The sequence below is a fragment of the Python bivittatus genome, unplaced genomic scaffold (genome assembly GCF_059951505.1).
Source record: "Python bivittatus isolate LINGU-HERP-01145 unplaced genomic scaffold, Pbiv_v1 ctg000440_np1212, whole genome shotgun sequence".
In the NCBI taxonomy this organism is placed as follows: domain Eukaryota; kingdom Metazoa; phylum Chordata; class Lepidosauria; order Squamata; family Pythonidae; genus Python; species Python bivittatus.
In genome coordinates this window covers 3,547,682-3,574,557 of record NW_028277063.1, presented here as the reverse complement: position 1 = coordinate 3,574,557, position 26,876 = coordinate 3,547,682, and the positions used below count along the sequence as shown (strand labels likewise).

General features: G+C 42.5%; 2 protein-coding genes across 2 annotated transcripts; both read right to left on the bottom strand.

The window, feature by feature from the left end:
• Nucleotides 1-41: 41 nt before the first annotated feature.
• Nucleotides 42-26,876, bottom strand: SACK1E (scaffolding CK1 anchoring protein E). The gene is made up of 6 exons (XM_025165833.2): nucleotides 26,610-26,876; nucleotides 22,481-25,499; nucleotides 20,942-21,109; nucleotides 19,270-19,394; nucleotides 6,502-7,114; nucleotides 42-2,334 (listed from the first exon to the last, which is right to left on the bottom strand). Exons 2-6 carry the CDS (start codon nucleotides 22,937-22,939, stop codon nucleotides 2,095-2,097), a joined length of 1,605 nt encoding a protein of 534 aa, XP_025021601.1. The 5' UTR covers nucleotides 22,940-25,499; nucleotides 26,610-26,876; the 3' UTR covers nucleotides 42-2,094.
• Nucleotides 13,634-14,005, bottom strand: LOC103057656 (sperm acrosome membrane-associated protein 4). Its single transcript, XM_007426846.1, has one exon. It carries the CDS (start codon nucleotides 14,003-14,005, stop codon nucleotides 13,634-13,636), a length of 372 nt encoding a protein of 123 aa, XP_007426908.1.

The following is a 26,876-nucleotide window of genomic DNA, read 5'->3' as shown; positions in this document are numbered from 1 at the left end:
CTTAAAGTTGCCAAGGTTGACAAACACTGCTCTATTGCACATCTTCCAGTTGCTTTAAGACCCTAGTCAATCAGGAACACTGGAGCTTTCTGAACAGTTTACAAAATATCATAGTTTTTTTTTTTTATCAAACTTCCAATTTAATTATCTAGGTTTCCCCCCCTCTCCTTTTCTTTTTAGCTGGATTCAAATGTGTATGAACCTGTTTTCATACACATTTGAATCCAATTTCAAAGTAAAGGAAGTCTTATTGATCCATAAAGAAAAACATCTAAAATATCTTAACTAGGATAAACCTTGCATTAGGACCATTCAAATGTTGCAAAATAATGAACAAACTTTTGAGTTCATGTGTTCCAGTGTTGTGCAAAGCAGGGATGAGGTCAAAAATAAGCCGAATCTTGTCATTAGATCTGTATTTTGATTTAGGATTACAGAGAATCCATTAAAGACAACCAAGCCCAGTCCTTTGCTCAGGGGAAAAATCCAGATTGAAGTATCCCTATTAAGGTGTAATCTAGGTTCTCCTTGAACACATCCAGCAAAACAGAGCTCCCCACCTCCCTTGGGGATGGGTTTACTGCTGGACTGCACTTCCTGTTAGGGTGTTTTCCTGACAATTAAACTGGAATTTGCCTTCTTGTAACTGAAGGCCATTTTTCCACATCCCACACTTTGAAGAGGCAGAGAACAGATTGTGAACTTCTTCAGACATCATCATAGCCCTTCTCTGTCCCAGTCATCTTTTCTCAAAGCTAAATGTACTCGGGTATCTCCGTCTGATGCCTCTTAGAGCTACCTTTGCAGCTATCCTGTTGTCTTTCCGTAACATTTCTTTTCTTTTCTTTGTTTGTGGGGCGGGGGGGAGGGGGGAGAAAGAGTTTAAGATGACCAAATCAGCTGGGGTTTACAAATGGAAGATAATGCCACTCCAGGAAGAGGTAGGGCTATGGTACAATTAAGTCTCCCTGGCAAACACTCCGAGAAGAAGCTGGAAAATTATAGTCTGATGGAACTAATCTAAGTGAGATGTTGTAGGATTAGGATTTGGAGGGCCAAACAGTTCCAGAGAACCTGAAAGCTTTGCTCCAGGGGGTCTGCAGGGTATGGTCAAAAAGTCAAGATGGTGGTCCCAATGGTGCGATCAAAGCTCTGCCTATGTGTGATGCTTATAAAAATGGTGGAGGTTCAGTTGCCCTGTTGTGGCTGCCGTACTCTGGGAACACTCCTGCTTTGCTCACTATATTTACTTTGTAATATAGTGTTCAATGATGGGTTTTAGAATGGATTGCAAGAGGACCGGATGGTCTTGCTTTCTCCTCCATCTTCCTTGAAATTTTTATAGAAGACACGTCTTTCTCCTACTATTTATTGGTTTCCCTGGATCAATACTTTTTTCTCTTTTCTCTCCATTTGTGTTCAGAGGTTTATCAACAGTTACTCTGTCACTCCTCCTTTCTAAATGCTTTCCCTTAGAAACCAATGAGGTTCAATATAATGACCGAGATCTCTTAAATTTCATTCTACTTTCTGTCTGCCTTTGATTCAATACCATACTTTGATAGGAGAGGGGAGTTTAAAATATAACCTAATGAAGAGTGCGCATCTTCCCCTTTTTAATTCCAGAGGTATGTATGAGTGACTTCCATTTTTATCAGCACATGTTGGGGGATGGTGGCCAGAGGCTTAATATTGATTCTTGGTGTTTCGGCAGCTTCATCCAGAAACGGTTGAACAGCTCATCTCTATGCTTCTGAGATGCTTGCTCGTTTCTAATTCATCCCACTGCGTTAAAAAAAATGTTCAGCTGTGTTGATTAAACTTATATTGGATTCACAAACATTTGTCACTGTATAAACAGGTAACAGTTCAGGGCCTAATTCTGCAAAGGTACCATGGGAAAGGTCATTAGATTAAAAAAAAAAAAGTCTACCAGTTTATAGCAGAATGTGTTAAGAGTTCCAGGTTGTAATCAACCTTCATTCTTCCTCACAGTTAGAGTAATCATATCTATCTCTAAAGCTTCCCGCTGCTTCTGTGTTAACCTCCAGTATCTCTTTTTTCCCCCCACTGCCTTAGAACTTCAAAGGTACTTCAAAATCGTGGCTGATGTCCATACTGGGGTCTTGCCAGAGGTCCCCAAGTCCTGGGTAGACCTATATTGGGAGGTTTATGGTACAGCTGTCCTTGTAATCTTCCTAGGGGTATATAACTAGGGGACGGAGCCATGCGCCCATGGGCCACGTAAAAAGGCATTCTTGGTTCCTCTGGGATGTGGCCAGACCCTCGGTGTTTCATCAGCTCCTTTGCTGGCGTATCTTGATAGCCCCACTTCTGTGAAAAAATGGAAACCCCCCCCCCCAATATTATCAGACTTAAAACTGAAATGTTTGGGTGTATGTCTATAGGTTTTTCTTTGGGTTTTTGTAACATACTACCCCACGATTGACTAAATCATGCTGAAGTGACATAGTTGCCTGGGTCTGCATAGCACACTAAATCATAAATTAACTGGCTGCATTCACAGAGCAAATGAACCAGACATATTGTAGTTTAGTGGGTGAGGTGAACCCAGCCCAAATTTAGGCAAACATTCAAGTTCTCATTATTGTCAAGAGAAACCTTACCAGTGACAAATAGCAAGGGTGCTTCTGTGTTCTTCCCCATAACTGTCAGTGCTAAAAACATAATGATCAACCATTAGATTCTAACGGTTCTCTAATTATTATTCTAATAGATTATTTATAATAGATTATTCTAATAAATTCTCAGTAGCCCACTGACTCTGGGTACGTCCTGGGCATAGTTGTCAGCCATGTGGGTAATAGCTGAGAGAAGGTCTCCTGAGCATGTGCAAAGTATATTTATCTTAGCAACTTGCTTTTACAGATCTGGTGGGGTTACAGGGTGGGCTTCTGGATCAGCCTGCGGGAACAGAGGATCTGTCTTTCCCGTCTTGGCTCATCACTGCTGCATTTGTGGCAGGAAGGGATAGGAAAGCCACACCTGTTGAATGCTGCCTACCATACAACCTTCGAGATACAGAACAGGGGAAGGTGGCAACTCTAAGTCTTGTCATTTTGTGGTTTTCCTGGTTTGGCCTGGGTGTAGCCTTGATCAATATTGACCAAAGGTGCTATGCTGCTGATAATTATTGGCTCAAGGTGGGGGCTGGAGGAAGGAAAGGCCGTTCAGATCTCTCTCTTTTTTGGCAGGCACTTCTCAGAATTGAGCGCTCAGAGGGATTGCTGGGGCAGTTGGTCACCCTAACACAGGCACTAAGTTTGGAATCCATCATTGGGTTCACATTGCGGTAGTTTACGAGGGCGCAACATCTATGCACTGCTTCCATATGCTCAGTAATTATGGGGCATATTCCACAAATCCCTGTGCAGCTTCCCTCCCTTTCAGTGGCCTGCTTCACACAGTACGCTAAGCCACCGTTTGTCACAGTCAGTGGTAACGGCTTGGTTCACACGACACCCTCAGGCGGAACAAAAACGCCATATTATTGTAAGACAATCTATGAGCCCAGCTAGTGGGATTTGTATAGGACAATCTCCCCCTCCCAACCCTTCAAATATGTGGTCTTCAATTCCCAGAATTCTCTCCGTGGCCATGGTGGCTGAGGAATTATGGGCAATTAAATCCCCATTTCTGGATGTTGCCTAGCTCAAGGAAAGCTGGTACATAATAAACCAACCCTGTTTTCTACATTTAACACCCCCCACATCTTCCCATGAGGCAACTGCACTGCCCCTCAAATGAGGGCGACCAGGACAGAAAGAAAAGGACAAAGAAGACAATGTTAGTGATGACCCATGGAACTAAAGTGTAGCGTGGGCTAACCTTTATCATGAATACAACTTTACTCTATATCGGTCAGCTCTTTGCACTGTCTGTCTAAAACACTGTTGGAAAAGCTCTTTCTCCAATTTTGTCTCCCCAGGTAGCCTAGATCAGAGCATTTCAAACTTTTTTCAGGCTGTAGAACCTATTAAAAAAATCCCAAATCCCAATCAAGAGGCAAAGCTCTAGTGATACAAAATTGGCTGCACTCAGCCTCCCTCCGTCCCTCCCTCCCCTTTCCTTTCCTTTCCTTTCCTTTCCTTTCCTTTCCTTTCCTTTCCTTTCCTTTCCTTTCCTTTCCTTTCCTTTCCTTTCCTTTCCTTTCCTTTCCTTTCCTTTCCTTTCCTTTCCTTTCCTTTCCTCTCCTCTCCTCTCCTCTCCTCTCCTCTCCTCTCCTCTCCTCTCCCCATGAAGTCCTTGTGGAACAACTATGAAGAACCCTGGCCTAAATAAACTATTCATTGCTTGAGCACTACCCCTGCTATAGAGGGATAATATTCAGTTACGACAACATAATATATAGGTATATGATTCTGAATACATGAACATGATCCATTGATGCTAAATATTTATCCTCATCTGAGCCCTGTGTTTACAGGAAAGATGCCAGAATTCTGTGTTTCTAAAATCAGAAAATACCTAATCACTTGCCAGTTTTAAATAATGAATTTAGCTTGATTAGGACGTGGGAGCATAAGTGTGTGTGTGGGGGAACTAGATAGGTAGTTTTGTGGGAAAGGTAGCTGGCAGGGGTGGTCTAGCTGCATGAAAATACCTCGTGTTGACTGGGTTCACCCAACATACTTGGCTAAAACGTGGTTGGCTGAGTTACTGTCTACATCCAGCCAATTTAGTAAATGATGGTTAAGGAGATCATGGCTTAGCATATGGTGCAAACACAGCCACTGAGAAATCAATATCTCTACTGTCTTCTTTCTGTGTGTTTTAAGGTAATAATACTATTTAAAATTCCCCAATCATATTAGGTACCTTTAATTAATGTAATTAAAATGGGGAAATATTTGTCCTTGTATGTACGGAAGGTTTGGGAGGGAAGTGAGGAGTGCCAGTTGGTTCTCACAATAGTCAGAACCCCTGACAACACAGTCCCCAAATCTGGTTTTTGCAGCAACTAGAATGTCTCAAGAAGTACTGAATGTTGTGGCTGACCACAGATGGAATTTACAAACAGCAAAGCTTTTTCTTCTATAAGCATCCAGAATTCATGGGGAAAGCAAAACCAGAAAATATAATTACTGCTCTTTTCAGGGTCTTCCATTTGACCTTCTGAACAAACCAGGATAAGACAATACTGAAATTTTTGGTTCCTATGGAAACCTAAATTACAAGAGATATTTGGATTCCCTGGGGAGTTGAAAGTTTAAGCTGCAAAGGAAAGGGGAATACACTGAAAACCAAATGTGATTTATGGAAAGAAGCTGGGGGGGAGGCATAAACTGCATTTCTCTCTGGAAACTGATTCATGCACCCACTTTATGAACAATATGACAACTTCACGACAACCACATTTGCCAAGTAATTTGAAGAGCGCGGGTAGGGGTTGCGGGGGCAAGATGTGTCTTAACTCCTATCAAAGCATTCCCCTTGTTATTTTTTCCTCCCATCTCCATATTTTGGGTCTTAGAGCAGAGCTGGTGAAAGAAAAGGTGAGTGGGGTTGAGGGGCTGTGCAGGGGAACTGACCGCCCCTAATCTGTTTTGAAAGATGGTCCTTTGCTCTGATATTAGCGTTACACAGCAAACATGGATCTAGAGGAACAATTAGTAGCTGCTTATATGCCTGGCACCCTCTTGCTGTTAGGAGTCCCCCACTGTCAAGACTAGTTTGGAAATCTAAAGTCCCCGAGGAAAAAGGAAACACAGAACGTATCCAGATTTCTCCTGGTACCAAGGAATGAGACAAATGGTTAAAAGGATCTTGGTTCTCTTGAGTAAATGGCCCTACTGTCTTCAGTCTGTTTAAAACTGAGTCTATCCCTTGTGCCAGGTAGGCAGGATATTTATTTGTAGGCAAGATAACCCCATATTTCACATATCAACTTTGCAGAGGCCATTCTTGGTGGATTTTCCCCCATTCTGCGTTTGGGTAGTGAGTGAGGAAGATGACCTTGATGGAAATATACAAGAATAGATATTTAGGCAAAAGGGGCTGAAGCATTTTTTAAGACTAGAATTATGAGATAACATTCAGAAGTGAATCAGGAAGACACCTCCCTAATTGACTGAAATATAAGAAGGAAGAGGAAGTCCAGCAGAATTCGACTTGCAAGATTCTGATATTATAGCCAATAAAAGCAGTTTTAGCCTTTTGGTGGAGTTCATTTCCTGATCTGGTCTACCTAGTGGGGCTGACAATTTGAGCTTATTGCATAGATCAGTGTTTCTCAACCTTGGCTGTTTTAAGAAGGGTGGACATCAACTCCCAGAATTCCCCAGCCAGCATGCTGGCTGGGGAATTCTGGGAGTTGAAGTCCACATGTCTTAAAGTGACCACATTTGAGAAACACTGGCTTAAACTAACTACAGGCTTGGTTCAGAGAGCATGCTAGATTGAATGCAGTTGCCTTCTTTGCAGCCTAGAGGATTCAGAGGACATATTCGTAGGCTTGGAAAAAAAATCAGCAATACTTACTTTAGCTTCCTCAGCAGAGTCTATCCCATTTCGTCCCCAGCCAGTTGCACTGGACCCGGACAGCTGGCTCAAACAGCTGAGGTCCCATAATGACTTACTAGGGCGGGCCCCGGTCGTCTTGGCAACGGAGAGTCGGCTTCGTTGGACGTTCCTGAAGATATCACTGAGAGCACTGGGCCCGTCGGGGAATCCCTGTTGGCCCCCTCCAGCATGGTCCACGCCCCGCCATGCTGCGAGTCGGTTTCGGAGAGAGACTTTGGGTGGGGAGGCAGGCGGCTTGGGATCTTCAGCAGTGACCGGCGAAGCTAACACCAGCTCCCACTCGCCCGCTCGGCTCTTGGCCACAGGTTGAGGGGCCACCGAACGCCGTTCCGCAATTCGATTGGACAGCTGCACCCCATCCAGGACACTGATGTACGGGGCCACATCCGGCCCATTGGCACTTGGTAGCTGTGCCATAGAAGCAAGCTGGGGGCGAGGGGGCATCTCCAAGGTGGGCAGGGGGCAGGAAGCAGCGTACAAAGTGCGGAATTCCTGGTCAAATGCCTCAGTCACTTCTCCTGTAAGGCGAGTGACCAGGTGGCGGTTCAAGCGAGCATCAGTCCATGTGAAGCTGTTGGGAAAAAAGGGAATGTTGACCACGGATCCTAGCCACTTAATTTTCTGAACCTTCTCTTGGAACTACAAGAATAGCTTCACTTTATCTATCATGAACGCTATTCAGTCATTGCCTTGCACGTGGAGGTCATTCTGGAAGATGGGTGTCTGCAGGGATGGTCAAAGAAGTCATGATGGCAGCCATGAGGGTGCAATCAAAGTCCCACCTCCTTTTTATCTGTGATGCACATAAAAAATTGGCAGAGCTTTGATCGTACTGTCGATTGAAGCCTTTTTGTTTATCTCTATATGCCTTGCCTTTTACCTCTCCTCTCTGACAGGTACCCTCCACATGGATGACAACTTCTACCATCCCTAGCCAGCATGATTAGTGGGGGCTGATGGGCGTTGAAGGAGGAGGATTTTTAAACAGTACCTTCCTATTACTAAATATTTTAATCTGGAAGTAACTACCTGGGGGTCTTCCGGATGTTTTGGATGATAATTCCCCAAATTCCTTGCCTCTGACTGGAGCTGTTGGGTTATCTATTTGTTTATTATTTAGATTTATAAGCTCAGCACAGACTCTAGGTGGCGTACAAACAAACAATGCAATACCTGAAACACCAAGCAGACTCATATCCTGGAGCTAAACATAACAGGGGGAACAGGCTTCAAGACAGAAAAAACACCCTTTCTTGGTCTTGTTGCTTAGAAGAAGGGGCACAAAGTGTGGCTGCTCAGTCAGTGGAATGGTATGTGGGAAAGACCTTGGGAGATTGGGCCAAGAGATGCTGCCAAGGGAACAGTCAGATAAGAGAGAGCATAGCCCACAGCTGGATAATGGGAGGGGCAAGAGTCTCAGAAGGGACCGTCCCTAGTTTCTCAGGCTGTAAAGGAGACAGCAGGGTGCGGGGAGGATTGTACTTTCAGACTTGCACGATTGATGTTGGCCTCATGGGGTAAACCAGGTAGGAATCACAACCAGATGAGCTAATTCTACTTTATTGTAAAGCTACATTGAGAGAGTCTTGCAATGAAAGTACTTCTCTCCCCCCATCCCCTTTACTTTCCCACATTTCATTACAGTCAGACCTTACAGGACAGACAGACATGATGGGAGATGGGTAGTCCCTTAATAGCCATTCCCTATACAATGAAAGGCTTTATAGGTGATAACTAGCACCTTTCATCGCACTCATTGGTAATCAGTATAGCTCACATAACAGAGGTGTAACAGACTTATGAGTAACAGAGCAGTTACTCATAACTGTTGAGATTGCTGCATTTTAGACCAGCCGCAGCTTCCAGGAAACCTTCAAGTGTAGCCCTATGTAGAGCACATTGCAAAAGTCCATGTGTGAAGTGACCAAAGCATGAAGGGCTGTGAAGAGAGATTCCCAGTCCAGGAAGGGGCCCAGTTGGCGCACCAGATGAATCTGTGCAAAGGCCCTCTTGACTACAGCTGCTACGCGTTCATGGAGCAGGGGCTGTGAATTCAGGAGGACTGCAAAGTGCACACCAGCTCTGAAGGGGGAATGCCATCCCATTCAGAACCAATGATGGAAAATCACTGGCACCAGAAGAGCCATGTACCCACAGCCACTCAGCCTCATCAGGGTTGAGTTTGGGCTCTTATGCATGCTTGGTTGGATTCGCTCTTCATGTTTCTCCAACAGCATCTCTTCTGTTGTTCCATCACCTAAAGTTCCTCAGAAAGGCAAGGAGCCACATATGATCAATGAATGGGAAGAGGACTCGTAGGAGTAATCTAATCCAAGGCCCTTGTCACATGCCTATTTTGGGCAAAGACCAAGGCCTTAGTCAAATTGCCCACCAGATCTAGAGGAAATAAACCCAAACTCCCTCTGAAGCCCATCTGGAGTCATTAGTCACCTAGGATGGACCAACTGAATAGGGTCTCCCTCTTGTCTCCTTAGCCAATGTACTCTAGATTGGTTTTGCTCTGTCAAAATCACTGCTGTCCAAAGAGAGAATAGATAAATATAGAGATGGAAAAAGCATGTACGAAAAAAAAATATGATTAAGAGGGCATGACAGGAAATTTATCAAATTATGCATGGTACCTCATAAGCAGATTTTTTTCTCTCTCTCTCTTGTCACATTAGAACACTCAGTGGAATGACTAAGCAGTAGACTCAAGACAAGACAAATTTTCTGCACACAAGACTTAGTTCATTTGTGAGATATATGCCATCATTTGTAGTAATGCCCTACTACTTTTGATTAAGATCATGTGGTTTATGGATTTTTGCCTGAAAGGGCTGTGAGCTCACCTCAGTTTTAGTACTGAAAACAAATTCCTAGGTTCAAAATACACTCAGCCCTTTGCATCTGGCTCTGGTCGGCTACTCACTGAATCCCAGTAAAACAGAACATAATCCGACCAGCTGAAGTGAGCATATTCCTGCCCCAGATGGCTTCTAAATACAATATTACAAATTAAGGGCAGCTAAATGAAGCCTCAATGGCCTGAGGCAGTACACCTGTCCTTTGGCATGGCCTTCCCTCTGCAATACACCAGACCCAACACTAATGTGTTTTAGGTATCTTTTTAAAACTCACTTTTTAAAGTTGGCTTTCTCCAGCCATTAACTTTCCTTAGTGTTTTTTGATGGAGTACTTTTAATTTTGATTTTTAAATCTAAAATTTGACAGATTTATAAACCACTTCAGGATTCTTTGCAATAAGCAACAGTATAAAAATACTTTTAATAAATAAACTATAAATAAATAAACCTTTCAACTCCAGTTGCTTGGAGACAACAGTCTGAAAGGGCTACTGTACTGCCATGCTGGGAAATGTTCACAAAGCATCTGATTTGCCACTGTGGGAAACAGGATCCGGCAAAGCTTGTCTTGCATTCTCCAAGAGGGATAGTTCAAGCAAACATCCTGGATATATATCTATCATATTACAGTTAATCTGTTTACAATCAAGTTTCTCTACTTAAGCTTAAATGTATTGTGTGAATGCGTCCATTAGGTTACTCAGAAAAAGGACGCATTCATCCATTTCTTCATTTGCACTGTAACCACAAACTGAACTACGAACTATCCAGGCAGGCTGGCTTCATTCAACGGGCTAAATGATGAAAATATTTAACCCAAGATGACAGCAACCAAATTTAGCACATGGTGCAAACGCAACTCTAAATCTTTAACTGGCCTAGTTAACCAAGTTTAGTATACAACATTTACTGATGCATTTCCCAAGCTGGGTCTTCTGTTTGTTTTGAAGTATTACCAGAAAGTAGCTGGGACTACTGCATAGGAGGGCGAGTGTTCAGCCAGATTCAGTTCATAGATGAGTTTTAGACTTAAAGACCATCTAGTCCCATCCTCTGCACAAGACAAAGTCCACAAGGCAAGATGCTTCTGTAGCTATATTAACCGATGGCCAAACCATAAAACTTACTAAGTTCTTCCGGCAGAGGAGCACCTACTACCTCATAAAGCAGCCAGTGCCGCTGTCAACCAACTCTCACCATTAAAAGAGTTTCTCCCCATGTTCAGCCAAAATCTACTGCCTGATCTCTATTTGTTGCTTACAACCAATGGCCTTAATCGTTGGGGATCAATGACTGCCTTGATGGCGGTGGGACTGCCTCTGAAGGTCATCTGCTGGGAGACTAGGCCTTCCTTGTGCAGCTGGTTGGCCACTGAAAGAACAGATTGCTGGACTAGATAGGCCAGGGGGTCCAATCCAGTAAGGCACTGCTTGCATTCTTACGTTCTTAATCCTGATTTTTAGAGGGACAGAAAATGCACATTGGCATTACTCCTAGGTACCTGACTGACCCAGTGATCCAGTGCCAGATGAACAAATTCACACACATATACTGGCCAGACTCAGAAAGAGGCACTGGGGGTAGAAGAGTGGAGGGCCTGTTTTACCCTAAAATAAACTAAAAACAAAATCAGAGCTACTACAACTGGAAAATCTTCATTTTATGGGGTCACTTTAGCCTTCTGCCTCTGCTAGAGGCTCTCAGACAGGGCTAATTTCTTCTACATTTAGATTACATGGGAAACTATAGATGAGTCACTCAGCAACTAATCTTGCATGTTTTAGAGGGAGGGTTGCTCTCAGTCTTAACACAGAAACACATAGGCTACTAGGTTTGGATGACACCCAGGAGTTTCTTCAAAGAGGGTTAAAAAAAGTCAAGACAGCCACAACCACATAATCAAAGCCCCATCCTTTTTGATCCCATGGTTGTGGCACCATCTTGACTTTTTTGACCCTCTTTGCAGATACCCCTGAGGGTCTTTGACCTGGTAAGTGTGATGTGAATGTGGCTACTTGTTTCATTTTCTAGGGTGGTCCTTCAGATACTTGAAAACAGCCGTGTTCCCTACTATTGTTTAATCTTCCGTTCTCCAGGCTAAACATAACCTATTCTGAAAGCTTCATTTCTGTTCATTGAGAATTTCTTTTGACACAGATACATTTTGTTAGAGGAAGTGTTCTTTTAAAGGAAATTTCTCAGGATTAATTGACAGATAGCAATCCTGTCTTGCCAGTTTTCGGATAGCTTTCCTGTATATCCATGTCTAAGCCCTCTTGCCATAATGTTCTCCCTCTAGCCAGCTCTAACAAGACATAAAAAGCCTTTGGCATCTCTTGCTTACAGTTTAAAAACCACCGTAATATTTTATTAACATTGTGAAAACCTAAATCTTTCTGGGAAGAACTTTACCACCACAAAGCCCTACACCACAGAGCAAAGATGTAGTGAGAAATTCCCGTTTTAAACACTAACCGGAAATAGTAATCGAGCCCGATATGCAAATATAAAATAAGGTTTACTTCTGAGGAAGCAACAATCACATACACAGAATTCCAAGTAAAGGCATGGCTAATTGCCTGCTCATCTACTTGAGTTGAATTTTGTATTTCAGAACAAAGTTCCTTCTAGAAAGAGTACGGCTTTGACTTCCTGATTAGATCTTGTTAGGAGAACTCAGATATTTCCACACACATATCACTTTAAAGCTGTCTTGTGCTCCCTGCAAAGGTCCTCCCTGGTGGTGTTGCCACCATCTTATACAATGCTCTCTCTGCCTGGCCAAGGGAAGGGCTCATGAAACAGCAACAGCCCTTTGTCCCCTTCCCCATCCTTGTTCTTAACTTTGCCACATCTATTTCATCAGCGTTGAAAAAGGAAATCAAAATGCCAATGAATGGGGCATGTGGTAGAGCCACCTCTGCTCAAGACAGGGAGAATGGCAGCAGGGTGCCAGGAAAAGGGATGAAATGCACGTCCCCAGCAGTGAGAAACTGACCATTCTGTAGCTCCAGAAGAAATTCTGCAATGCTTTGCAATGTATCTTCTGGAGCAGGACCTGAACTGAAAGTTAATTGGCTCAGCTGCAGAAATCCCAGATCAGAAGGAGATTCACCACCTTTCAGACCAAAGTTGGCTGATTTGTGCCATCAAAGAGGTTGGGTGAAGTAATTTGGGGGGAGCTTGTTGACGTCTATGGCGTAACTCTGTGAGACCACCTATAGAACCATATGTCTGCTATGATATGGGTCTATCCATGGGTGAATGTATAATTCGAATTATGCACAACTCCCTCTCATCCAAATTCCCAACCTGACATTTCCAAGATGAAACGTTTTCCTTTTACCAACTTAATCAGAACCTCGCCAAAGTCGGACTCCATGTGAAAAAGTTCAGACCGGGAATCTGAATCTGGAGAGGGGTAAATGCACAAGTTGAGTGACCACGAGAGAGATTCATGGCCCAAATTGGAGGAAGCAGAGCACTGGGATTATCGCAAGCTGGTGTGTATGATTCACTGCCATCAAAAAGCAACGAGGAGAAATTGTGCCTGAACTCGGGAGACAGCAGAGTGGCACTGTTCCACACAACAATCTGCCGTAGCTACCACAGGGAACAAAATGTGATGTCTTAATGGACTCAGAGGACCTAGCTATAAACATGGGATCTACATATTCTGGATGAATTGTATGGTTAGCCAGAGAACTCCTGGGTTTTCTTTTAGTGTCCAGAATGTGCCATTTGCATCAGTACAGCAAACCTATTGACAAGCATAAATGTGGCAATGTTGGACGGTCCATCAAGAAGTGCTCCAGTGCTGAAGGCCTATAACTATATATCAGCATTTCTCAACCTTGGCAACTTGAAGATGTGTGGACTTCAACTCCCAGAATTCCCCAGCCAGTTCTGGGAGTTGAAGTCCACACATCTTCAAGTTGCCAAGGTTGAGAAACACTGATATATATAATATTTCAATACACATACATATAGACAATAGTACCAACACTGAACCCATTGTACAGTGGATTATCCACTGGTTAGAGGTCAAGTTACCCTCTGGGATCATAGCCTTGCAACCTAAAAGTATAACTGTGAGAAAGCCAGGACATAAATGCAATTATCCTTCACCCAGTGCCAGGATGCAGCCATTTTTCACATCACAGACCCAAGGATTTAATGTTCCAAAAATATCCCAATTATTTTATTGCTTGAAGCTTTTTAAATCAGAAGAACCCCAGCAGGAGGCTGATGAGGGCAAACTGCAAGAAAAGGGAGGGGGCTCTCAGAGACTGAGTCGCGTTGCACAAGTTCCCCTTACAGCAGTTGGTGACCAAGCTGTAGGTGACCCCCATATAGGAGATGGGCTGCTCTTTGCCACAGTTGATGGAGCGGGTACACCCCTTGTTCTGGATATCTGAAACACCCAAGGCAACCCCTTCACCCACAAAGCAGTCTTCGTCTTCGGCACAGTTCATTCTGAGGCCAGGACACATCGTTGAGGAAGTGATTTCACAGAAGTAGCAATCCTTGGAGAAGGTGGAAGGCAACAAGGAAACCAAAAGGTATACCAGGCTAAATCGCAAAGGACGCTTCATCACAAGTCAGAGGAGATGGTGCTTCCTCAGTCTGGACTCTTGATAAAAGAGTGGTACAGCTATTTCCAGCTGATTTATTTTTGTAATGTTGGTGTCCTCACCAGCTTTCTAAGGGTTGTGGCTTCAGAGACTTCAGAAATGGATCATTTCCAGCTCTCAACCAAAATGTCCAAAGGAAAAATGCTCGATCGATAATCTTAGGGGTTTTTTTTTACAACTTTTCTTCATAGGCTCTTAACAGGAGACAATGGTAACTCGTGTCTTCTCAGCTTGGTTTCCCTAATATCGTGAAACTCAGTTCCTTATATATAGAAGATCTGATGCTATTTCCCAGTATATAATAGCATCAAACCAACAGAAGATATTTAGCTTTAGAAGTAAACCAAAACGTCTTGATCTGCACTTTCCAAAGAGTTTGTTTTTGGGTTTTGTTTTGTTTTTTCCTTAGAAGAAAACTAGAATTTTGGCCTCCCTGGTTCCAGAAATTCAGATAAGTTTCCACTTCAGTCTTTACAACTGGCTAGCCTCCAGTAGTGATGTATAAGACCCAGAAGATACAGAAGTAAATTTCTGGCTGATCTACAGGAACTTCCAGACAGTTAATGTCAACTGGACTTTCTTGAGGTTGACTTCTTATATAAAGCTACAAAACTGGATCCCAACTCTTGGCTCTGCGCTCCTCTCACTGCTGTATATGTATTACATAGTCAATCTTCAGCCTTGCTACTCTAACCCACTCAAAGGATAGAATGACTATCTGGCAAGAGCCTCATAGAATCTGATGATTGCTTAAGCAATGACATCACAATTAGTGCCAAAAGCTATTTGGAGATCCAGCTATAAGACCACCCTGGTGATGTCATAGAGGAGTGATGTCCAATTAAGTGATATCATATAAGGAAGGAGCAATACAAAGTATACTAGCATTTTCATATGCAAAAGACTGAATGAAATCTTATGGTCGGAGGAGGATGAAAAGGAGAGTGAACAGAATTCAGATAATTTCTGAATTCTTGGAGACAGTAGTATTTGTGATCTCAAGAAGAATAAGATGGAAAGAAAACTGGGAAGTGAAGCAGTACTTCCTGAAACTGAAGAAATGTGTGCACTCTGACTACAGGGTTACTTGAATCTCATAATGGATATCAATAGATCACAATCCATTTAGTACAGAGGTCTCTCCAATTCTGCTACCCATATTCACTCATCAGCCATCTGATCTTGGTTTCTGCTGCTGACAGCTGAAAAGTGAGCCAGGAAAGACCTCACCAGTTGCATCAAAACCAAAGTTAAACTTTGTTCCTCCAGGACTTGCATGAATCCCTAATGAGGGAGGCGTACCATTAAAAGAGCAGAGTTAAAGCTCACCTATGGGTTCTCACCCCCCACCTTTTTCTTGGCATACCCAGAGGCACCTAATGTGTGCAAGGCAGGCTGAAATGGAAGGGAGGCAGCCTTTCTCAATACCATGCTGTCAAAAGCATTGTTTCCTGTATCTCTTGCCCATTACGCATCTCATTAAAGGCACAGAGATTCTGCCTTTTTGGAAAGTGACAAAATATCTGTCACTCAACTTGGCAGACTTAACTGTGAGTAGTTATGGAGAACAGGCATATCAGTAGAAGAGCTTACAGCATGGAAGCAGAATGACAGACAATCACTCCTGTGGGTATGTGTGTGTGCACACACAACATTTCATACCTACTTCAGGACTGCGGAGGCCCCAGGACAGGACAGGCTCCGTGGGAGAGGAAAAATGTAACATCAAATCAAACCACCCTCTTGGGTAGACTCTGAGCCTTCTGGCTGGTTCTTTAGAGAAAGAATGTTGGAACTCTGGAAGATGGGGGAACTTGCCAATTTTTGAATAAACTGTTATTTATTACAAGTCATTTTTCCACTAGGAAGCATTTATACCAATGTTTTTCAACCTTGGTAACTTTAATTCTGGGAGTTGTGTCTATACATCTTAAAGCTGCCAAGGTTGAAAAACACTGATCTATACCGTCATTCAACTGCTGTGTCAAAATACAGTGGTACCTCTACTTACGAACTTAATCCGTTCCATGACTCTGATCGCAAGTCGAGTTGGTTGCAAGTCGAAGTAAATTTTCCCATAAGGTTCAATGTAATTACCGTTAATCCGTTCTGGCGTCCGCGGACCACGCATCAGGGGCGGAAAAATGGCCGCTGACCACGTGGAACGGGCGGAAAAATGGCCGCGGACCACGTGGTACGGGCGGAAAAATGGGTGCGGACCACGCGGCAGGGCGGAAAAACGGCTGCGGGCCACGTGGCATGGGCGGAAAAATGGCTGTGGACCACGTGGAATGGGCGGGAAATGGCGGCAGACCACGTGGAACGGGTGGAAAATGGTCACAGATCCGGTTCGTAAGTCGAGGTGAGTTCGTAAGTAGAGGTACATTTTTGGGGCCGGAGCTGATCGAATCTCAAAAAATTCATAAGTAGGGGCGTTCGTAAGTAGAGGTACCACTGTACAGGCATACCTCGTTTTATTGCACTTCACTACTGAACTTCGCAGGTATTTTTTTTTTTTTTTTTCCAAATTGAAGGTTTGGGGCAACCCTGTGTCAAGCAAGTCTATTGGACGATGATTAGCATTTTTTAGCAATAAAGTATTCTTTAATGAAGGTATGTACATTGTTTAGACATAATGCTATTGCACACTTAATAGTATAGTGTAAACATAACTTTTATATGCCCCTGGAAACCAAAAAAATTGTGTGACTGGCTTGATTATGATATTCGCTTTATTGCGGTGGTCTGGAACCGAACCCGCAATATCTCCAAGTTATGCCTGTAATGGTAATGAGGCTTTTTATCACTTCAATAACGGCTGGGTGATATGATGAAGATGCTTTAAGTCACTAGGGGGGAAATGGCCATTAGTGGACCCATGATAATCATGTTATGTCAGATCTGAATTTTCATGAGTTACATTGATGAGAAGGGGTTCCCTTTTTTCTGTACCTTCTTTAATCTCTTTTGAATGTTCAGTGCTAGTGGCTGTTACTCCCTACAGGGGTGAAGAACTTCTGTTTGAAACCTTCATTCAAGCATTCTGAGGCTGTTTAGCATTTACAGTGTCCACTTATTTTCCTCCATAACTAATATTTGATTACATTGTCTTGAAGCTTCACAACCCTCTCAGAAGTCACCCACTAGCCCCTGACCATGGCACAAAGATGCCTTGGTATTGCCCTGGTCTCTTCCCCAGAACTCAGCTGAGGGACCTTAAAGTTGTCTTAGCTCTTCCAGTTTTAAAGTAATGCTTTTCCTCTTCTTAATTTTTACTATGGATACGATTTAGGATATTTCATCAATGATGTGGTTGCTGTGATGGAATGGAATTATGAAGGCCAAGCTCAGGGAGATAAACATGGGAAGACTGATGTCAAGCCTAGCCCAAGGAACTCCAAGAGACAATGCCAATTCAGTCCAGCTATGTTTATTAGCTACAACCTCTAGCAAGAATCTTCCCAGACTAAAACCCCAGTTCCCAAAGTCCTCCAGCCACAACAGTGTGAATTCCTCAGGGAGGTGCCAGTCTCATCCTCTTGTTCCTCCCACGCGGTTCTGGTGAGCTAAGAAAATGTTTATCTCCCTGAGCTTGGCCTTCATAATTCCATTCCATCACAGTTGCTAACACAGTTGGAGCTAGGATCTACTCAACTCCTATTGGCCAATTGTGGCTGCTGTGGGGACACTTTCTCCTCTCTAGTCACTGGGCATTGCCTTGAATGGGTTTTTGGCTTGGGTTGCAGGAGAGACTGGACACCTGGCTTCTGCAGAAGCAGCTGCCCATTAATATCTAACTGATGCTTTCTGAACTTGTCTTGCATTGAAAAGGTAAGGACAGTAGTACTTGCTCATCCCATTTCTGAAGCAGAACAGGGCTCAGTCATTGGCTAGTGGAATTTATGCTGGCAGACTTTTCTGATGACGCCAGGACTGGGGGACAGCACATTAACACAGCCATGTGGCTGGTCTGGTTCCTTACATGTTTCCTGGCCCATTAATGGACACTCTGTTGTACCAAGATAGACGTCTATGGTGCTCTCAGTGTAAAGTCAGCTCCCTGACTCCAAAGAGCTTATCATCTGAAATTCATAGTGGGAAGAAATAACATACAGAAAGATATCTAAGAATACCAATACAAGAGGGATGTGAGCAAATCCAATTATATATGTGTAAAAAACTAAGGTTCTACTGAGCATGGGAAATGGTGCCCTTTTGTTTGAGCCAACACTTTAAAGAAAGGCTGGTGAACTTGTACCTTCAGATGTGGCTGGATTCCAGCTCCCATCAGCTCCCATCAGTAAAGAGAGTCAGAGTCTCTAAAAAACCTTGGTGCACCATTCTGGCATTCTCTATCCCCAAACACAGTGCCATACGAACAGTCCCTTCACTGGGCTGATTTTGGGAGTTAGGACGAAGAGAATAAGCTGAAGACTGAGGAGAAAAGATGGAAACTGAAGAGGGAGGGTAGCTATGTCTTTGGCCAATAATATGTGTTCTGCCCCAAATGTCTTGTGTTGCTTTCCATATGTAATCAACTGCTTTTAATTTATCCTCCCATTCCATGAAGAGCATCGATTTCCCCTTCAGTTTCATGGCCATAACCATCCTCATCATAGCCATCCAAATCCTAAAATCGTCTGATGCTCAACCAAGCCTGGAAGCAATTTGATCCAAGGAGATCCCAGAGTTATCTGCATGGGCCAACCGTCCCAGGAATCCTCCTTTGGAAAATGTAACCACCCAGCATCCACACCCCATGAGAGCAGCTGAAAACCATAGCTCCTTTTGCATGATCATTTCTCTATCATATATCATTCCTAATCATTCTCTACAACCAGCCTCTGTTTGGAGCTGAAAAGATCTTCATTTGCATTTTTACTGTCCTGTGAGTTAATCCCCTTCAACTTGCCCTTGCTTTGAAACAGTAAACTTAGTTTGGACTTTGAGAAACTTTGGAAAGTTACCAAATTAAGCTGCCTGTTAATTGAGAGTCACATACATTCCCATGAGAGCAGAATATTACTCAGAGCTTAATGAGTGATCAGATTCATGTGGAGAAAAGCTTCACTTGCTGATTTCAAATACTCTTAAGGGCATAAGACTAGTCCTGATCAAAAGCTGACATCCCTAGATGTCAAACTATTCCTGACTTTGCCACCTTCTGGATCCAGGCTCCACAACACCCTCATTTAATGCACAGAAAAACAAGGAAGAGCTCTTACCTATAGCTGCCAGTGATTGCAACTTCTCCATCAACCAGGAGAAATTTCTCCTTCAGGGTTCCTGTGATCTGTTTCCGGCATCTGCTTTGGAATGTGCAGCCACAGAGAGTTCTGACTCGCAGGTTCTAAACATGGAAAAGATAACAGAAAGGCCTGTTATATATTTTTTATCCTTGCACTATGTCTGCGAAGAGGCCACTTGGTTGCAGTTTATAATAATGCACATGGGTAACTAGTTGCTCCCATTTATCTAGAACAGTGTTTGCCAACCATGTCAGTTTCCAGGTATGGGGACCCCCAGAATTCCACAGCCAGCATGGCCATTGATGAGAATTCTAACCAATGATCTAGAATCACTGATCTAGAAGAAGCTTCATTGACCAAATGTTAGTCAGCTCATCTAGAAGACAGCATTTTTGGAAAGCTCCTCTAGAAGAAAAACTTGCTGATTGATTCAGTATCAAAACATTGGACAAGGGGCACAATGAAAGATTTTGGGGACATTTTAATATCCTAAGCCACATTTCAATGGATCTCAGATTACTTCAATGTCACCATAAAAATACTGGTATACGTAATCAAAAGGAGGGCATTTTAGCTCATTAACCTTGGATAATTTTGCCTGAAAAAAATTGTACCTTTAAAAAAATGTTCTACTATATTTTCTATTGTCTGGGAACCTGCGAGTCAGGTTCCCAGCCAATTAGGGTTCCCTTTTTTAGTAATGTTTTTAAATGGATGTTTTATGTATTTATATATATTTATGGTTTTAATTTTCTGTGTGAGTCACCCAGAGTTCCCCCATTGGGGGGAGATGGGCAGGGGAGAAATGTAATTAATAAACAAACAAATAAATAAATAAATAAAATACAACAACAGCCAAGCACCCCAATGGCGCACACACAAATTTACAATAAAAATATAAACTCATATTTATTTTATTCTATTTGCATGCCCATCTTTCTTTCAAGGAACCGAAGACTACATTTATTTATTTTGGCTTATATGCCACTCTGTTCCCAAAGATTCTGACTGGTTTACAACTTGTAAGACAAAATATGTCATTCCCTCTGATATGAGACCCTTAGTAAGCCCTTCATTCTAGATCTCACTGGGTGGGTGGACTCAACAGTCTTGGTGCTATGCAGGCCCTTCATCCTTTTATTAGCACTAAAACTTGGCAAGGTAGATTTCCCAAAGATTACTTAGTACATTTTATAGCCAAGTCAGGATTTGGAACCCGAGTCTTCCCCAATACTCTTGGATATTCTTAAGCACTGCTTGATATATTATCTAACCAACATTAAAAAAACCACACAATTAACAAGCTTGGCAAATCCTACGTGAAAAGATGTGCTTTGCATTTAAAATTAAAGGGAGTTACAACTATGATGATGAGGATGAGGATGAGGATGAGGATGATGAAAATTGCATTTGTACCCCCAGAGGCCACTCAGTGTTTCAACCTACTTGCTCAGTAAAGCTAATTCCAAAGACTCCATTGACAAAATCTTGCTCCTATGTTTGGCAAATGCCAACATTAATGTATGTCTATTGGGGGAGGGGGCATTTTAAAGCAAACCATGTGATAATTAAGTGAATTTAGCTCATGCTGAGATGCTGCTCTCTAGGGGTGGGTACTGTTTAGAAACTGAAGGATTCCCCTATTCACCTCCGTGTGACGGACGTTAAGGCAAGTTTTCTCGGCCATGGAGAGGAAGGAGAGAAGATGCTGCTGGCTGAGCACAAGGTAGACCGGTACCCGCCGCCTGATTGCCGCATCGTACAGATCTAACAGAATATCGGGGTCTGTGAAAACATCCATGACTATAGCAATCACCTAGAAAAGAAACCATTTGCTCATGAGACCAGCCGAAGGTTTGGAATCTTGCTTTCAAAACAAAATCTACCTAAAACAACAGCAAAGTGAGTCAAATCCAGCTTGCAGAATTATATGAATGAGGAATGTGCACATCAGGGTATTCACAGGGGCGGTTTAAAAAAAGTCAACACAGCGGCTTCAAACACCTTGACCTTTTTGACCCCCCTTCCCAACACCCATGGCACACGCACGTTACTTGATTTATATCCATCGTGTGGGCTCAGATGCTTTTGGGTTTTTTTGCTTTGGTTTCAACCCAAGAGAAGAGTCTTTTTCTAATTGACTTTCCTGGATAGGGAAAGTGGGGAAGATTCTATACGTTTTATGGGCAAGTGCAGATAGAAATGAAGTAGGTATATTATAGAACCTTTTACTAGCCAGATTAATCTGTAAAATATAGTTTTAATGAATCAAAAAGGCACCCTTAGTTAAGAGGCTAGTCCATTAAAACATTCTAATATTTATACTTTTCAAAGTTGAAGTTGGCATACGTGATGTTATAAAAAAACTCCCCTATCATCCTTATATGATAGGATACTCTTCTGCTTGATGTCTGTTATCCAGGCATACCTTGGAGATATTGGGGGTTTGGTTCCCAACCACCACAATAAAGTGAGTATCACAGTAAAGTCACACAATTTTTTTGGTTTCCCAGTGCATATAAACGTTATGTTTACACTATACCATAGTCTATTCAGTGTGCAATAGCATTATGTCTAAAAAAAAATGTACATACCTTAATTAAAAAATACTTTATTGCTAAAAAATGCTAATCATCATCTGAGCCTTTTGCTGTTGAAAAAATGGCGCGGATAGGCTTGTTTGATGCAGGGTTGCCACAAACCTTCAATTTGTAAAAAGCACAATAAAGTGAAGCACAATAAAACGAGGTATGCCTGTACTAGAACGGCACTATCTTCAAACAAAGACATATTTTCTGCCTCTAAACCAGTGTTTCTCAACCTTGGCACCTTAAGCTGTGTGGACTTTAACTCCCAGAATTCCCCAGCCAGCATTCTGGGGGGGGGGGGAATTCTGGGAGTTGAAGTCCAAACAGCTTAAGGTTGCCAAGGTTGAGAAACCCTGCTCTAAACTATTATTTTACTGATATGCTGACTTACAATGCATATAGAAATTGACAATGCATTGCATTTTTGGAAGGGGAGACAAGATGATAAAGATTTTTGTGTGGCGTTAATAATGGGAAACGTCTTACTTTTGGGAATATGCCATTTTCTGTGGAATAGCTTTCTTAAAACCCTCCACATATTTTCTCACTTTTTTTTCATATCCAGGAGGAAAATGCCCAATGCTACCTTTCCTTCATACCTTGTGGGCTTGTTGGATACATCTGCGTACCATTTCCTTGATATGTGGCGCTCCTTCTCCTGGTGGGTGGGTATAGACTTCCGCTCGAGTAATCCCTTTCCAAACCCCACTGTCTGGCCACCCTAGCTCCAGATTTGGAGGTGGATCCTCTGAACGTCGAGGCCAGTAGCTGAGACTAGATCCCTTCGTTCCAAAGCTGTAAGTTCCTGTTCCGCCTGAAGGGGGAGCCTGTAATTCTTCTGCAGTTGCTGCCACCTTTAATTCCTGCAATTCGCTGTCTGACAGAAAGGGGCGGAGCTTTTCATGGGAAAGGCATTCATTGAAGGCTTCCTCACCTTTGCCAAGTAGAGCTTCGAGGGCCAACCGCTGACCTTCACAGTAATAAAATTCAGGGTTTGATTCGGTTACTTTAATGTAGGGCTCTTCACTCTCCAAGCAGCGGATCTGCGAACCAGCCATGGCCTTTGAGAACAGAATGTGCAATTCTAAATTGTGTGCAGGATACCCCTATCACTGGAGTGAGTCACTGTCCTTTCTTTCTGCCTGCCGGCATTTGCAATGCTGTAGAGGAGGAATTCTTCCTTGTCCAGCCTTACAATCTTAGAACATGAATGTGAACGTTTCCTTTACCATAACCCCTTGCTCCCAATATTTTCCTAAATTCCCAAGAGGGAAACACCTTCCCCAAGTGCCTGTTAGTATTGCTTTAACTTAGTAACAATGATCCTTGCTTTATCATATATTATTGCTCTATCCTTTAATCTTCCACCTTGATTCAAAGGATGTTAGATGGCCAACTGACCACAAGAAAAGAAGAATACAGGCAAGGCTGGTCAGCTACTTGCAGCAAGGCAACCAGTCAAACAGCATTAGCAAACTATGCAGCTGTTTCTATATTAACAGGCTTCATTTGGTGGAAAGAGAAAGGAATAAAATGGGAAAATATAGGTTACAGATGGCAGAGGACATTGTTTGCACCTCTCTGACCCACCCCACAAAATTTTATAAATGAAGCAAAGCAGCTGAAAAGGACTATGATTAATTATAAATGTACCACCCTAACTGGGGTAAATGCTCATTCCAGACACTTACAGCAGCTAGGAGAGTCCTACACAACTCTTTCTTTTGGTCTGAATAACCTAATGTTTGACTAGCCTCTCTGTTCAGACCACTGGCCACCTTAGACTGCTATCTTGATCTAGAGGATAGGCCCTATTTTTCCCCATCAGGATCAAACAGAGTATACTCCTTTAATCCCAAATCTCAGTTCCATGACTGGGATAGAGAGAATTAACAACCTAAAACCCTTATTCTAATCCTAACCTAAAGGATATACTGATCTATAAAAGTATCAGGGTGTGTTCCTGGCAATCACTGCCTAATATGGTGGAGACAAGTGCCCTAAAATGTAAAATAAATATTGTGATAAAGACAAGTCAATTTAGGAGAAGGGGAACACAAAACTGCAATATCTTCTTAGGTTTTAATTTAGGTGTACAATTTAGCTAAAAATTCCTGTGAAACTCACCGAGTTCTGTCTGTTATCCCTTCTGTTTGCAATTACTCTTCCTTCCCATTGATAAATATAATGGAATAATTCATTTGAAGCCTGGAACTGACTATGCAAATCTCCAGTCAAGTTACTGATCTCTTTCTACACAGCTACGCTCTGAAGGTTTCACCTAAAATGACAACATTGGAAGAGCTGGTTGAGCCAGGTGTAGAAAGAAGAGAAGAATGCTTGGATTCTGGATAAGCAGAAGCAAAAAAAGGAAAGAAAGAAAAAAAGAGCTCAACAACTAGGGCAGAGGCCTAGACTGAAACTAGCAAGATGAGAATAAGAAAATGTAGAATTTGGGGATAGGAAAAAGGATCTAGAGGGCCATGGGAAAGCATCCGAGAGCAGAAATTCACTAGGCTTTCACAGTGGGATTGTAAAACAGGTCAGGGACCATCAGAATATTATCTTGCTTTGCCTGGACATACATGAAGGAACATCATGAGAACATTACTCTTCTTTTTTTAACCAAATCTTCTATTCTGTTCCCCCCACTTGGTATCTGACAACAGTCTGTGTTTGTGCATATGTAAAAGAATCTTCATATGTCTCCATAAAGCCCAAACATTTTTCCTAATAGGTAAGTCTTTGTTTTCTCATTTCAGAGGACTTTACCACACTTGCAGTAAATAGCTGCTCATGAATACAAACACATCAAAAAGCACTTTTTAAAAAACTATTCTCTTTTGGGCCCAAATGTTGATTATGAAAAGGCATCTTCTTCTGGGCTAAGTAAGATCCAGAAATTACCTGCAGCCAATCAACAAATAAAATAATCTACACTCATTAACTGCTGGGATATTTGTTATATTATTCAGTGAATAAACAATTGAGAAATATATCTGAATCTATTCTGTTTTCTTTTCTGAAGTGAATAAACAATGTTAAGTTCTTAGCTAAAACAAACTTGCTTTCTTGAGTCATGCAAAACTCAGAGATTCTCAGAGTTTTCAGCCAATGAAAGCCACCTGGAACAAATCTGTGAAGGGCTAATAGACATGAAAGTTCCACTTTCCGGTCAGTCAGCAAAACAGTCTTCTAATTCCAGATTATGCGAATTTGCAATACATTTGCCTTGACAGGTTAATCCACATTCCACAATCTTTCCTTCTTTTAGCCTATCAACAATATGGGATGGGCTCCTCTTATCCAATCAGATTTCACAGTTGTAACATCTGGATTCTCATGTAACAAATAGATAAAAATGTCTTCTTCAACCAGCTGTTAATTCTCTTGTCATTTGGATGTTAAGACAGTTTTAAGAAAGCTAGTTGGATGCTCTCTCCCATTATTATATAATCCCAGTCTAATGGTTGGGGGAGATGTTACATTTCTTCATTTTTTATAGGAGTAGAGGAAAAAAATCTCAGCAAGCAGGAATCACTAGTTTGTAGAAGGATAGCCTTGCACAGCTGCAAATACTTTTGCTTGAAAAAGCATCTGTTCTTCTGGTTACAGTTCCTACAGTGTTCAGGAAGAGAAAATGGTTCAATAGGATTTTTTTTTTTCATTATGGTTTATTCTTCAGGGGAATGCAAGAAATAGTACTTTACAAGAGGGATGGACCAACTGTGGTATCCCAGATATTGCTAGAATACAATTCTCATGCTGGCTAGAGCTGATGGGAAGTAAAATTCAGCATCTGTAGAGCCAAATGTTACATGTTATTTTCCAAGGTTGTGATTATCCTGAGAAACAGTAATTTTTGCTGAGTTCTTCTCCAACTGCAGCAAGTCAGGTACAAGTAAGATTATGATCTAGTTTGTTTGTTCTTAGCTTTCCCTTTATTATGGCTGTGAATTCGAAGGTTTTTCAAAACCAAGGGAGAGTTAGATGTTAGAGGTCACAGCCCCAGTTTCCCCTAGAAGGACAGGAACACCCCATGGAATCAGCAAATGTTTTGCTTATAAGCCTGCTTCCTGCCCCATTCCACTCATGCTTTTCCAGGGATACCCTGACACCCCACCTCTTTTAAAGATGTCCTCCACCTTTAAAAGGGGCACAATGGAAGAAAACTTACTCTTTCTCCCAAGAATACTTTCCTCCTCTTAAATGTGCAAAGCCAAAGTGGAGGAATGAGGGGAAACATTGTGACTATTGATCCATAAAAACCTCATGTAAGATGGCCAGATATAAGCAGAAGTTACAGCCCCAGAGTTCTTGGTAGTTAGTTGGAAATCGCTTCTATACATTCCTCCCTGTGCACCACCTCCATTACAACTAGCCACATTTTACGCCAACTGTGCCCCCCAGCCATCATGCTCCCCTATGTATCACTTGCATCGCCCTTATCAAAGGAATGGGGGGGGGGGGTAGGAACAGGCAGCTTCCCACCACCTCTGCTGCCTCCTTCTTGCTGCACTTCGTAAGCACTGGTGAAGGCTGTGTGTTTCCCCTTCACCAAGTCAGGAAACTCAGCAACCTCTTTGAAAAGCCCTCCTGACTTTTAAGCTCTACCTTTGAAGTCATGTCTGTAGCACAGGAGGAACCCCTTTCTCCAAAGGTTAGGAGACCTACTCTTTCCCTTTGGGCTGCACAGCTCATACTCCCTTTGTACTTTTGCACACATACCTTCCTTCTTAAGAGTTCCGGGTATGCATCCTGTTTCATTTCACCTGTTCACTATTGTTTCGGATGAGAGGAAACTAGCAGATCTCATGCTGAGTCCAGAGGCTGGCTTTGAAGGTTTAGGTCCCTCGTTTCTCTGTCTTCCCCAAATAACTTGGGGTGTGTGTGTTCTTCAGCAACTCCTTTCTTTGGTGCCTGTTACCAGGCAGAGTCAATGCAACGCACTGATCCAGGAAGTCCAGGGCTTGTATGCAATCGCACAGCACCTGT